Source organism: Mirounga angustirostris, unplaced genomic scaffold, assembly GCF_029215605.1.
Source record: "Mirounga angustirostris isolate CCGP_5_RB_7025 unplaced genomic scaffold, mMirAng1.0.hap1 SCAF_7, whole genome shotgun sequence".
NCBI lineage: Eukaryota > Metazoa > Chordata > Mammalia > Carnivora > Phocidae > Mirounga > Mirounga angustirostris.
The window spans coordinates 111,921,476-111,934,693 of NW_026991715.1; the positions used below are offsets into that span (position 1 = coordinate 111,921,476).

Below are 13,218 nucleotides of genomic sequence, written 5' to 3' on the forward strand. Positions count from 1 at the left end.
GTTCATGGGAAATGTTTCGAAAAAACTAGTATAAGTAAAGACAAGCCAGTTTGTTAACTTCAGAACTTCTCACAGCCTTTAATATGTTAAATCCTTCATGAAGCTCAAACAGGGGTATAAAATACGCTACATCCATTTGTTTGGGTTTGGCATTTCCCGGTGTTTTTGCTCGTGGAGCCCTATTTTCATGGACTGTGTCACTTGGGAGGGCCGGGCTGGGGATTATCCGGGGGTAGTGGTGTGCTGGGCCCGGTTCGCACTGGCTCCACGTTCAGTGAAATCATTCTGGTAGCTTGAAAGTATCCCTGGTTGGATGTATTCACACCACAGAGATTGCCAAATGTTACAAATCGGGGCTTTTTTACTTTTTTCCCCCAAGAGCCGGTTGTTAAATATTTGCCAGCATACCATTGTTTGGCGGTCTCAGCCACCCCCAGACCAGAGGAGAGTTAGGGCAGCTACGAAAAAGTGTTCAGCCTTCCCCATCTTGGGCTCTGCAGAACGTCCCCTCCTTGTCTGAGGGAAGCCCAGGGGTGAGTGAGGTCACCTTTCTCTCTCTCTCTCTTTCTCCCCAGAATGACACGTCTGGTGATTACAAGAAGGCTCTGCTGAAACTCTGTGGGGGTGATGATGAGTAAGTGGCCCCCGGGGCCCCAGGCTGGAGGGAGTGGCCTCTGGGGGTGGCAGGCCTGGGCTCCCCTGGCCCTCATCCTGATGGATGGATGGATTGGATGAAGTTGGGGATTCCTCGGTGCCAGGAGCAACGCGCAGGTGAATGTGTGTGTACGTGTGTACGTGTGTGTGTGTGTGTGTGTGTGTGTGTGTGTGTGTGTGACGGGAATGTGCTCTCCCAGACAGGGAGGTGTCTGCTCCCGTGCACTTGGAAAGGCAGTCTGGGGGTGTGGACTGGGAATTAGGGGGGTCCAGACCCTGCTACCTCATAGCTACTTCTCCGTTCATCATCTGTTTGATGGAAGAAGTACTGAGTACATTCCGTGAGCAGGCCCTGTGGGGAAGGGCTGGTCAAGCCCCCAGCCCGGTGAGGCAAATGGACCAGGACCTGCACGAGGGGCCATCCTGGGATGGGGAAGGTATCTGTGCCTGGGAACGCACAGATCAGGGCATTATCCCAGACTGGGGGAGGCTCCTGGGGGTCAAGAAGCAGAGGCCTGAGGAGGAGGAAGTGAAGATAGGGTCTGAAGGAGAGTGGGCGGAGGAAAGGCCTAGAGATGTGCAGGTTCAGCCTGGTTCATTTCTGTAAACTGATGCTGCACTTTTGCAGCAGGCTGGGGAAGAGAGGAGGCTGAGAGGTGGGCAGAGCCTGGGGGCCTCCTGGCAGAAGAACCTCTCCTAGGGGAAGTGGGGAGTTGTGGAAGAGATTACACTGGACACAACTTGACCAGACTTGTGCCCTAGGAGGGGAGCGATGGGTCCTCTGATTTTCCCTCCCAGAGCTTATAAGGATCCAGCTAAGTAAGGGATATGATAACCTCCTGTTAACCTTTGACAAGTGCCTTGGGGGCTGATTTCAGTTCTTCAGACGTTTACCCAGCATGTGGTACACCCAGATGCTTTGCAGGAGGAGATATCGAGGTGACGTGGCCGTAAGGTGGTCACTGACTTGTTTGAGAGGGGAGACGTGGATAGAAATCACTCAGATCATGAGGAAGAAAGGGGAAGTCAGAGGATTCGAGAACTCCTGTCCTGCTTGGAACTTGGAACCAAGAAGGCTGCTGGGGAGAGCCAGCATTGCAGGGGGTCTCGAGAGAAGATAGAAGGTTCTCAGAAATGGAGGGGAGGGCTCTGAATGGACGAGGCTTGAGAGCAGGTGAAGCCAAACGGATTCACTTAAAGTGTGTGTGTGTGCATGTGTGTGCGCACACGTGGCCGTGTGTGTCCCAGCGCGTGCCGACACGTGGCCGTGTGTGTCCGAGCGCGTGCGCACACGTGGCCGTGTGTGTCTGAGCGCGTGCCGACACGTGGCCGTGTGTGTCCGAGCGCGTGCCGACACGTGGCCGTGTGTGTCCGAGCGCGTGCCGACACGTGGCCGTGTGTGTCCGAGCGCGTGCCGACACGTGGCCGTGTGTGTCCGAGCGCGTGCGCACACGTGGCCGTGTGTGTCTGAGCGCGTGCCGACACGTGGCCGTGTGTGTCCGAGCGCGTGCCGACACGTGGCCGTGTGTGTCCGAGCGCGTGCCGACACGTGGCTGTATTGTATGTGTGGAGTGTTGCCCACGATGACGGGCCCTCCTATCCTCTCCCCAACCCCCTCCCTTCCAGTGCCGCTGGCCAGTTCTTCCCGGAGGCAGCGCAGGTGGCCTATCGGATGTGGGAGCTTAGTGCAGTGGCCCGAGTAGAGGTCAGACCCTCCCCTCCTCCTGCTTGACCTCTTGACCACAAGCTTCCAGTCTTCTGCTCGCACCTTCCTGCTGCTCTGGTTGGCACCCAGCTGCCCCCTGGCTGCCAACCTGAGACACTGGTTCTCACATCTGAAGCTTCCTTGTCTTCTAGGAGTGAGGAGCTGGTGGGCGGGCACTCGGGTGTGGGCGTCTGATTCCTGCTGCAACTTCTAACGCGCCGGGAAGCATTCTGGCCCCCCGACTACTAACAGGGCTTGCTGGATGGAGGCATGTCTGGTTCTGTGGAGGGGCCTGTGTCGTCCTGGGTCGGACAGTTGGCCTTTGGAGGCATGACAACGAACAGAGGGCCACCGCTCGGTGCACTGGATGATTCAAGGTTGTTCTGACCATCCTGAGACCCAGGGTCCACAGACGGACTTGGGGCAAACCATTCCCGGGACTAGTAGCACTTGGTCCACATGAAAATATTTGGAACCTTGCCTTCTCTCTGTGACTCACGGAGCCATTTTTGGCAGGTCCCTACCCCTTTCCGGGCCTCTGTCTCCATCTTCAGAATGAGGCGTTAGACACGGCAAGCCCAGTGTCTTCCGAGGGCTCTTGAGCTCTGATGTTCCAGAACAGCATTTCCCAAATGACAAGGCAAGAACTGTCATTGCAGATGACCTTAAATTATATAAGAAATGAATCCTTTTGGGTGAGGAACCTCCATGGTATTCAGTAACACGGAACCTCACGTAGTGAGGGAGCGACTCCTTTTCGATTGCATCCACCTTCCTCATTCTGTCAGAGTCTGGTTTGGTGCTATACTCACTAGCTTTCCTTTTTCACAAACAGAGCTGAGAGAGCTCGCTTTAAGTGCAGAGCTCTTGACAAGCAACAACGTCTCGTCAAATTTGGTGATATTTGACAACACGGTTTTTTCTCTTTATTACATTTATGGTCATGGGTTATCATCTGTTGATGGCACATAATACCAGTTTTCTCTTTATGATAGTGATATAAAATTATTCTCATTCATTAATCCATTTAACAAATATTTCTTGAGTGCTTACTTCTGTTGTAGGCACTTGGGATCTATCCAAGAACAAAATGAACAAAACCTCTTGCCCTTTAGGAGTATTTAAATACTTAAACACTTAAAAATGAATGCGTTTAAGTAAAACAGAACAGATGTTGAATTAAGTAAAAATATTAAGAAATAGCACAGGGTGTATGCAAATAGGGAAACACTGAGAACCCCACTGAAGGAGTGACTGAAATTTGGGAGATTCTGCTCTGGTGTTTCAGACGTTTTGGTTGCCTTTTCAAGGGGAGGGGCTCTTGAAGAGGCAGGAGGGCCTTGGGGACAGGGCAGGATTCTGAGGGACTGGGGAGGCCCCAGTGCAGCTGGGCCAGAGCCGACTCCTGCGGCAGGAAGCTGGCTTGACCAGCACTTGCCACGCTCCCAGGCCTGGGTCTGTCTCTCCCCTTCTCCTTTCTCAGCTCTAGGGCAGGGGTCTGTCTGCTGTGCCTTCACCCCCGCCTCTTTCCCCTCAAGCTGCTTGGTGTGGAGCTCGTGGGGAAAGCTTCCCCTCCCTTGCATGCTCCTCTCTTGGCCTGGCCCCCAGGGGGGCCTCCAGACACCTGCTGAGTCTCTTTCTGCTTCTCCCAGCTGAGGGGAACTGTGCGTCCAGTTGACAATTTCAACCCTGACGCTGACGCCAAAGCACTGCGGAAGGCCATGAAAGGACTCGGTAAGGGAACAGGAAAGGGGCGGGTTGGCCTCTGGGGCAGCAGATGTGGGAGCTGAGGCCTCAAACTAGGGTCCACAGAACGAGGAGGGTCCTGGCTCCCTGAGTCTGGGGAGGAGGGGAGTGAGGGAGTTTGTAAGGAACTGGGCACAAGCCCTTCCCTGAGACCACGATGTCCCCAGCCTGTTAGGACCAGTGTCCTGGTGTAGAAGAAAGTACTAGGGCTTAAGGCCTGGGTTCTCCCCCTGGCTTTGCCTGAGACTCACCGTGTGACTTTGGGCAGGTCCTTCAGTGCCTCTAAGCGTCCATTTCCCCAAGTGTAGAAGAGATACAGACCCAATTCTGGGACGGGAGCGCCCCCTGCTGGCTCCCCCTTCAGGGCCTCCATTTGGAACTAGTGGGAAGAACTACTCTATGGGTGGATGCCCTGTTCTCAGAAAGGCCAGCAGGGACGGAGCGTCCAGGTTTGGCCTCCGTCACTCCCCCTCCCTCGCCCCTGCCCATCTAACGGCACCTCCCAGAGGCCTTGGCTTAAATCCTCCCCCTCTGGGCCTCATCTTCATTTGTCTCTTGGGAATGATAATATCCACTGGGCATATGTAGGACTGTGAGAATACAGGCGTACTGGAAAGGTAGAGTCCTGTGCCGGATCTGAGGTCGAAGGCATTAATCCGAGAGGCGGGCAGTGGCGTCCTGATGTCTTCCAGAGTTGACCTGCACCGATTAGAAGGACTTGGGCTCCAGCTCCCGGGGAGTTGAAGAGAAAGGACCCGGGGTCCCCATGGGGTTTAGAATGCCAGATTGGAAGGATCCTTTAGTAGCCACTCGGCCACTTCGTGGCGTAGGTGTGGGAATTGAGCCCCAGACAGGGGCCAGGCCTTGCTCCACCATGGCCAGAAGCAGGGCTGGACCAGAGACCCTGACTCACCGCAGGCAGGGCTCTCTGCTCCTCTGGGGGTCTTCTCAGCAGTGCAGGGAGGAGCCTGGCCTAAGTCAGCGGTGTGGGCCAGAGGCAGGGCTCCTGCAGGCGCTTGGAGCTCTAGCCAGGCTTCTGCCCTGACAAAGATCAGTGCAGCCATGGGCAGGGGGATGTGGGGAAGCTGGGCCATGACCTCCCTCTGAGCCACGCGGCTTGGGTGATTCAGGAACTGACGAGGACACCATCATCGACATCATCACGCACCGCAGCAACGCCCAGCGGCAGCAGATCCGCCAGATCTTCAAGTCCCACTTCGGCCGGGTGAGGCCTCAGCCGGGGCCCCGCACCACCCCCACCCCCCACCCCCCACCCCGGGGCTTGGCCTGTGACAGCCAGCTCTGTGCACCTGGGCGCCCGGGTCTTCACGGTCACCTGTTCTTGGAATACCACCCTCTTTGGTTTTGGGCTGCCTGCAACACATTCTGTCCATCCCCCAGTTCCTTGGGATCAACGCCTATGGGAATGGTTCAGCGCAGGGCTGAGATGAGGGACATGAGTTGCTTTCACACAGCATTTTCTGGATCTCGAAGTTCCAGAGGCTTCAAGGCTGAGCGTCAGTGATTACCGTGCCTTCGTGGGGAGCTGGCGAGTCGCCCCCAGGGTGGGAATGATGGCCTCCAGCCCTGCCCCCTTTCCTGTCCGGTCTCCTTGCCACCAAGGAGAGTGGATCTTCCCGCTGCTTGGGTTTTTTCCCCTGTCCTCTTTGCTGTCCTCTAAGGAGTAAGCATCAGCAGAGACAGACGCGGGCTCCCGCCATCCCCTGCATTCACACGGAGCCCCTGTTTCCTCGTTCCACATCTCCCTGTCCTGGGTCACACGGGAGCATGTGCTGATGTTGGCATGACCTCAGCCCTGCCCTTTGTAGGACTTGATGGCTGACCTGAAGTCTGAGATCTCTGGAGACCTGGCGAGGCTGATTCTAGGGCTCATGATGCCACCGGCCCATTACGATGCCAAGCAGTTGAAGAAGGCCATGGAGGTATGATGGGGGCACCAAAGGGATGGGATCCAGTCTGCAGGTGTTGGGGCGACACAGGTGCTCCCCACGAGCCCAGGTGTGGGTTGGCTGTAGCTCCTTGGCAGAGCCCTTCCCACGCCCAATTCAAACTGGCATGAACACCAAAGGGGACGTTGGTTCCCGTAACTGAAAGATACAGGACTCCATCTGGTTTTAGACGTGGCTGAATCCAGGGACTCGAATAATGTTATATGGACTCTTGTTTCTCCCCTACCTTGGTTGGCTCTCTCCTGTGGTGGCCTCACTCTCAGAGAGCCTTTCTCCTCGCGGTTGTATGTCCTACCAGCGAGCACCTCTGTTCCTTCTCCCCAGGAGTTCCACCAGTCTTGGCTTCTACTCTGGTTGATTCAAGTGAGGTCACATGCCCAGTAATCAGTGGTGTCAGGGGGATTTCAAGGAGCAGCTGGTGGAAGCAGGATGGGTCTGGAAGGGAAAACACCAGCAGTCGGAGTCTGTATTCTAGTCCAGGCCTGCCACTAACTCACTCTGTGATGTTGGGCCCCTTACACTTTCTAAACTTCATGCCTTCGGCAATCATCCCTGCCCTTCAAGCATTGGAGTGGGTCAAGCAAGGTCATGGGTGTGAAGGGCACTGTTAACTCTGACGACTGATTAGCAAGAAAGGACGTGGTGTCCCGGCCCAGCTCTTGCTGCAGCTGCTTTGCTTCCCAAGGCACCAGCTGTCCGGGGCTCCTCTCAGTCGTTAGAGCATACAGAGACCCGTCCTGAGCCCAGCTCCTTGTCTCATCAACCCACGAGGCAAGGCTATCGTTTTGTCCCCATTTTACAGATGAGGAAAGTCAGGCTCAGCCTAAATCACTTGATCAAAGTCACAGCATTACGAGGTTTAACAGCCGGGGTTCAGACCCAGTCTGTCGGACTCTGGAGCCTGACTTGACAACCACGTGACACCACTAGGGCTTTGGGTCCCTGGAGGATTCGGGGAAGAACAGACATTTCCCTGGGCAAAGCAAATTGAGGTTCTCGTCCTTTTAAAATGCCTAGACAAAAAAACCAAAGGATTTGAAAACATGGAGTTTAGGCGTTGAAGGGACTAGTGAGCTAAACTGACCCAACCCTTTCCATGCCCACAGTTGGGACCAGCCGCCCCACAGGCACTGACCTCTAAGGGCAGTGAATGTGCTTCCTTGCCTTTTTTTTATAGTTGTGGCCGCAGCGGCTTGTGCAGTGACGGGCACATTGCAGGTGTTCAACAGATACTTGAATCTATCGATCCGTCCGTCTCGTTCGCCTCCCTCCCCTCCCCCAAAGTGAGGACCTTTGAGCAGCTGTTTCCCAGAGCTGTCTCAGTCTAGAGGACCTAATGTGTCGGTCCCTAGGTCACTCCTCAAATGCAGATATCAACAGACACAGCATGTTTTTCCCTTAAAGCACAAAACCTTTTTTCCTTCTGACAAAATAATATGTGAGAAAGTCTACACAGAGCAAAAAAGAAGAAATGAGAAATCGCCTGTGATCCTTCGCCCACCCAGAGACCACAATCACTGTTACACTATAATGCATGATCTCTGTTCTTGTTATATACTTCAACATAAGTATTTCTATTCAGATATATATGTGTGTGTGCCTTTTAATATACACATGCCTATAGACCATATATTCTTTCCTTTTTAATTTTTGGTCCAAAGCAATTCTCATGGGAGGTTCTGGAAATCTTGACAAGCTGGCATGTTCCGCCCTGATTGTGCTGTCTCTGGTCTGGGGGTAAGGAGAAAATCCAGGAAGGCTTGGTGGTCTGAGCATTTGCCTCCTGGGTGGTTTCTTGAACAGGGGCCTTCTTGGCCAGGGCTCCTCGGGTCTCTGCATGGGGGTCAGGGCTGTGGTTCAAGTCTTCTTGGTCTTGACATTCTAGGGGGCTGGCACCGATGAAAAGGCGCTCATTGAAATCCTCGCTACTCGGACCAATGCAGAAATCCGGGCCATCTGTGAGGCCTATAAGGAAGGTGAGTGTGGGAGGCCTTGGGCCCAGCACCACTGGGAGGAGGTGGCAAAAGAGCCAGCTCACCCCACAGCACTGCCCACCTCCCTTCTCTCAGGCATGAGGCTCTGATAAGCCCCTGGGGATGCCCAGCCCTGTGCCTGAGAAAAGGGCACCCCATGCAGAGAGTCCCGGCTGGAGGGGAGGAGTGAGAGGAGAGCGTGTCCAGGCTGCCGGGGAGCCGGAGGGCGGCCTCCTGGGTGGGCAGCCTATGCAGTCACTCCAGGCCCTCGTTCAGAAGGCCTGTGCTCGGTCAGAATATTATTTTGAAGGATCTTAAGTACCAGTCAGAAATGTTTAAACTTTTCCCCTGGTAAGCAGCTTTAAAATGGGAGAAATTTTGAGTGGGGGAGTGACCTGGCCAGAACTGTGGCCAGAGCTTATGGGTCCGGCGCCTGTCCTACGGCGAGGGAAGGTAGGCGAGGGAGGACAGGGTGGCTGTGAAGCAGGAGAGGCAGGATTCCAGGAGCCCTCAGCTGGGACGGGGAGGGAGGCGATGGACTGAGGCGTCAGTGTGTCAAGATCCGCAGTGGCATGGCAGGTTGCTGCCAAGAACCAGCTTCTAGAAGCACCCCCCATCCTTAGCCAGCAGCTGCCCACACCCCCTTTCTCTGTTTCAGACTATCACAAGTCCCTAGAGGATGCTCTGAGCTCAGACACGTCCGGCCACTTCAAGAGGATCCTTATCTCTCTGGCCACGGTGAGTTCGTGGCCCCAATGCCTGCCTGGCTGGGAGAGGGGCAGGGAGCTAGGAGCCCAGTCCTAATGAAGAAAGGGTGTCCTCCCCACTTGCCTTCTCGGGCCCACTGCTGAGGCCATGACTGGCTCGTGTAAGGCCTTCTTCCTCTGTTCACTTTTCAAAGCTGGCCACTTCTCCGGGCAGCCCTCCCTGATGGCCCTCAGCCTGGGTTTTCGGGCTCCCAGCTGACAGGACAAGGCCATGTGCGTGACCCGCATGTTACCTGCAGGTTTCCTTCGCCATCAGTTGTATTCCTGCAGCCCAGACACTAGGCTCTGATGCACAGTATTGAAGATCCTTGTGTCTGAGTCACCTTGGGCTGAGTGTCTTCAAATGTAATGTTCACCACAGGCTCCCCCATGAGGGCAGGATCATTGTCCCCCTGTTATAGCTCAGGAAGAGGGTTCAGAGAGGCAGAGTGGCTGAGCCAAGGTCCTGTGGCTGCTGAGGGACAAAGAGGGTGGATGTTTGGGGACTGACCTTTCTCGCTGGTCCTGTTGCAGGGGAACCGTGAGGAGGCAGGAGAAGACCGGGACCAGGCCCAGGAAGATGCCCAGGTGAGAACCGTCCCCTCCAAGTGGCTCCAGCTCATGTCTGTCCATGCCATGCCCTGGCTGTCCGGGAGTGGGGAAGGTTCCTGGCAGGGACATGGCTGATTTAATTGGTGAACCCTTAGACTTGTGGACCCCTTGCACCTCTCTACCCTTAGAAGCGAGACTGAGTATTTTCACAACTTTCAGAAAGATTCTCATGAGGGCGGTGTTGGTCTTACTGGCATTTCCTATGTGGAAAGTAGGCTGAGAGCCTCCAGACCTTCAGAGCTGGAAGGGACTTACAGATCAGCCAGGTCAAACTCCTTATATTACAGTGGGAAAATGGAGGCCCAGAGAGGGAGGGATAACTTCTGAAGGTCACACAGCAAATCAGTGGCCCAGGTAGAACTGAGCCAGAGGGAGCAGGTCTGGGAGCCTGCTAGGAAGGGGGCCTAGGTGCTAATGGTCTCAGTTTATTATCTATGAAATGGGACCAAGGTTGAAGGAAGTGTTCTGAGAGAGCCTAAAAGTGAGTTCATCAAGGGCTGGGATCTTTGTTTTGTTCACTGATGCATCCCAGGTGGTCACATGGTCAGAACTCAGTAAATATTTGTTATTAAATGAATAAGGGAGTCAGGGGTTCTCTTGGGTCACTTGGCTGGTCTGTTTCTGCCATGCCCCCTAAGGCTGAGGAACTTGAGGTCTGGAGATGGTTTCTCATGGAGGCTGGACAACCCCACATCCCCTAAGGGTCCTTATGGTTGGGCAGGCCCTCTTAAGGCCCCATGCACTGTCCCCACTCGCCTGTGCCTTGCTCCCCGCACCCTCTGGCCTGGCCCAGGTCCAGGTGTTGGGCACAGACATCACTGACTGCAGATCCGGCCCCCTCCCTTGACAGTTGCTGGGTTGAAAAGAGCCCTGTTGGATCGGGAGTGGAGGCACCAGCTCTGTGCCCTGCTCCACTTATAGAAAAGTGTGGAGTGTTATAGCAGCATCTGAGCTGGAAGAATCCTTAGCTATAAACCTGACAGTTACAAAACTATAAAATGCGTACTAAGTACTGAGCATGATGCTAAAAGACTATTTTATACTTTATTATGCCCCCTTTTTTACTGGAGGAAAATGAAACTCCTATCCAAGGGTATGGTTTCTAAGTGGCTGTGGTATGATTTGAACCCAGGCCCACCTGACTCCAAAGCCTAGGTTACTACTATTTGATACCCTCCAGGACCCAGTACAGCAATTTCCCTACAGCCTCTGGACCAGGTAGCTGCTACTCTCCAGTTATGCAGCCCCCGGTTTGGAATGCAGCTGTCTGAAGCTGCAGGGCTGCATTTAAATGTGGTTTTCCAGCTGCATGTGAGAGTGTTTATGAGGGCTCACTTGGGAACCCAGCCCCTGGGGTGGTCTGTTGAGGCCACATTTCATTCACTTACTCAACATATATGTATTAAGTACTACTACAAATACACTTTGTCTCATTGCGCCCTTGAAGGTCTTTGATCCTGGCTTCCTCCCTAGAGCTCACCCCAAAGCCATCCTCTACCCTGAAATTCACCCTCTAGGGAATGCTTCCACCTGGGTGCTGTGCTGGGGGGGTGTGCTTCCAGTTGTTGCCAGCAGGGGGCAGTGGCGGGCTGCATTGGCAAACACTTTGCAGACGAGAAGGGGTGAGAGAGAACCTGGGGGCGCAGAAACAAGGGAGCCCGGCCCAACTCAGCTGCCTGTCCAGATTCACAGACGCTGGACCCTGATTAGTCTTAGTGGGGACTCATTTTCTTAGAGCCAGAATATTCGGTTTCTAAAGTAAGACCTATCCTTTTGTAGAAACTCTAGAAAATAGAGACAAGCCTAAATAAATAAACAGACCAATCAGTCAATCAATCCATAACCTACTAGTGACAGCCATTGTTAATATTTTGGAATATATCACTCTAGTTGTCTTTTTATGCGTATATATAAGTGGATCCCTGAATTAGGACAGTTAGAAAGTAATATGCCGTGAATGCGGTTCATACTATTTTTAAAAACTGACGTCACCTAATGGCCATGTCCTATTCCACTGAAGAAGCTACTACCAAGCTTTATTTGAACAGCCCTCTTCCTGGTCACCAACTCTTCCCTTGTATGCAGGAGTGTTTTCCTTAGATAGGTTTTCTGGAGGCGAAATGTGAATGCCAGAGGAGGATGTGCACAGAAATGGAAGGTGTTCGATCTGCAGGGCCAGGTTCCTCCTAGGAAGATGATGCACAGGGGGACTTGGCACAGTCTGTGTCACGCCTCCTCTTTCCCACACTCTACCCTGGGCGTCCAGCACACCCCTGAGCTCTTGGAGGTCCGGGTCTGCGACCACGGTGCATACAAGTGCGCGATGTTCACCCATGGTCCCACAGGGATCGCTGACCACTTCCCTTTCTCTGTGTTCCAGTTTGAGCAACAAATAACATAGGCAGTCTAATCCAGAGGGAAGTGAAGACCTGTGGCCAGTTCAGGATGATTCAGTCCCCAGGCTGTTTTGTAATATAACAGTTTTGTTGAAATTGAACCCAGACACCATGCTATCAGCCCATTGAAAGCAAACACTTCAGTGGCTTGTAGCGTCCTCACAGACGTGTGCAACCATCACAAGTCAATTTTAGAACGTCTCATCACCCCCAAAGAAACCCTGTACTCGCTCCTCATTTCCTCCCCGCCCTTCGTAACCACTAATCTACTTTCTGTCTCTTTAAGCTCACCTATTTCATATAAATGGTGTCATACAGTATGTGGCCCTTTGTGACTGGTCTCTTTCACTTACTATTTCCAACATTTGTATTTAGGCTGTATCGCTACTTCATTCCTTTCTGCTGCCAAATAATATTTCATTGCATGGCCATATCACCTTTTGGTATGCATTCAGCAGCTCCTTGACATTTGAGGTACTTCTCAAGAATAATGCTGCTTGCTGTAAACATGTGTGTACATGTTTTGTGTGTATGTATATTTTCATGTCTCCCAGGTAGATAGGAGTGGAATTGCCGGGTCATAGGATAACTCTTATGTTTAGGTTTTGGAGGAACTTCCCAGGTTAATTTTTGCGTGAAGTAGCTAGGCTAATAAGGAAAAGCCTTTATGTTGAGTATTTGGATATTTGTTTTAGTAGCCTACTGCATTTATCATATTACACGTATTATTGTCTTAAAGATGCTCTGACAAAACAAATATGTCTGGGGTTCTCTGACCCAAATAAATGAAGAATGGCACGTTAGATTCTTTTTTGTTTGATATATATATATATATTTTTTTTAGAGGGGGAGATCTCGAGAGAGAGGAAAAAAAGGGAGGGGAGGGGCAGAGGCAGAGGGAGAGAGAGAATCTTAAGCAGACTCCACGCCCAGTGTGGAGCCCTACGCAGGGCTCTATCTCACGACCTGAGCCAAAATCAAGAGTCAGACACTTAACCGAATCAGCCACCCAGGTGCCCCTTTTCTTTGATTTTTAAAATTGCTCCCTCTCTAAAAAAAAAACAGGTATTTTTTAGCATCGCTTTTTAAAAATTGTGGTAAAATCACATAATACATAATAAAGCATGACACAGTAAAATTTGCCATCTCAACCATTTTTAAGTGTAAAGTTTAGTGACGTCAATCAAGTACATCCACATTGTTGTGCAACCATCACCACCATCCATCTCCAGAACTCTCTTTATCTTGTAAAACTGAAACTGTGTTGTTCTCATTAAACAGTAACTGCCCCTCCCCCTCCCCCAGCCCCTGGCAACCACCAATTCTACCTTCTGTCTCTGAATCTGACTATGCTAGGGACCGTGTGTAATTGCAGTCCTACAGTATCTACCCGTTTATAACTGGCCTATTTTCACT

The 13,218-nt window shown here is 52.6% G+C and overlaps 1 protein-coding gene across 2 annotated transcripts in view; it reads left to right on the forward strand.

Moving 5' to 3' along the window:
- ANXA6 (annexin A6) overlaps positions 1-13,218 on the forward strand; it is a 45,405-nt gene that overhangs the window by 23,222 nt on the left and 8,965 nt on the right. For both annotated transcript variants that reach the window (XM_045902437.3, XM_045902443.3), the window contains exons 13-20: positions 576-634; positions 2,281-2,359; positions 4,012-4,093; positions 5,236-5,330; positions 5,935-6,048; positions 7,961-8,051; positions 8,707-8,786; positions 9,329-9,382. In XM_045902437.3, coding sequence (XP_045758393.1) covers positions 576-634; positions 2,281-2,359; positions 4,012-4,093; positions 5,236-5,330; positions 5,935-6,048; positions 7,961-8,051; positions 8,707-8,786; positions 9,329-9,382 — 654 coding nt within the window. The remainder of the gene's footprint in view (positions 1-575; positions 635-2,280; positions 2,360-4,011; positions 4,094-5,235; positions 5,331-5,934; positions 6,049-7,960; positions 8,052-8,706; positions 8,787-9,328; positions 9,383-13,218) is intronic.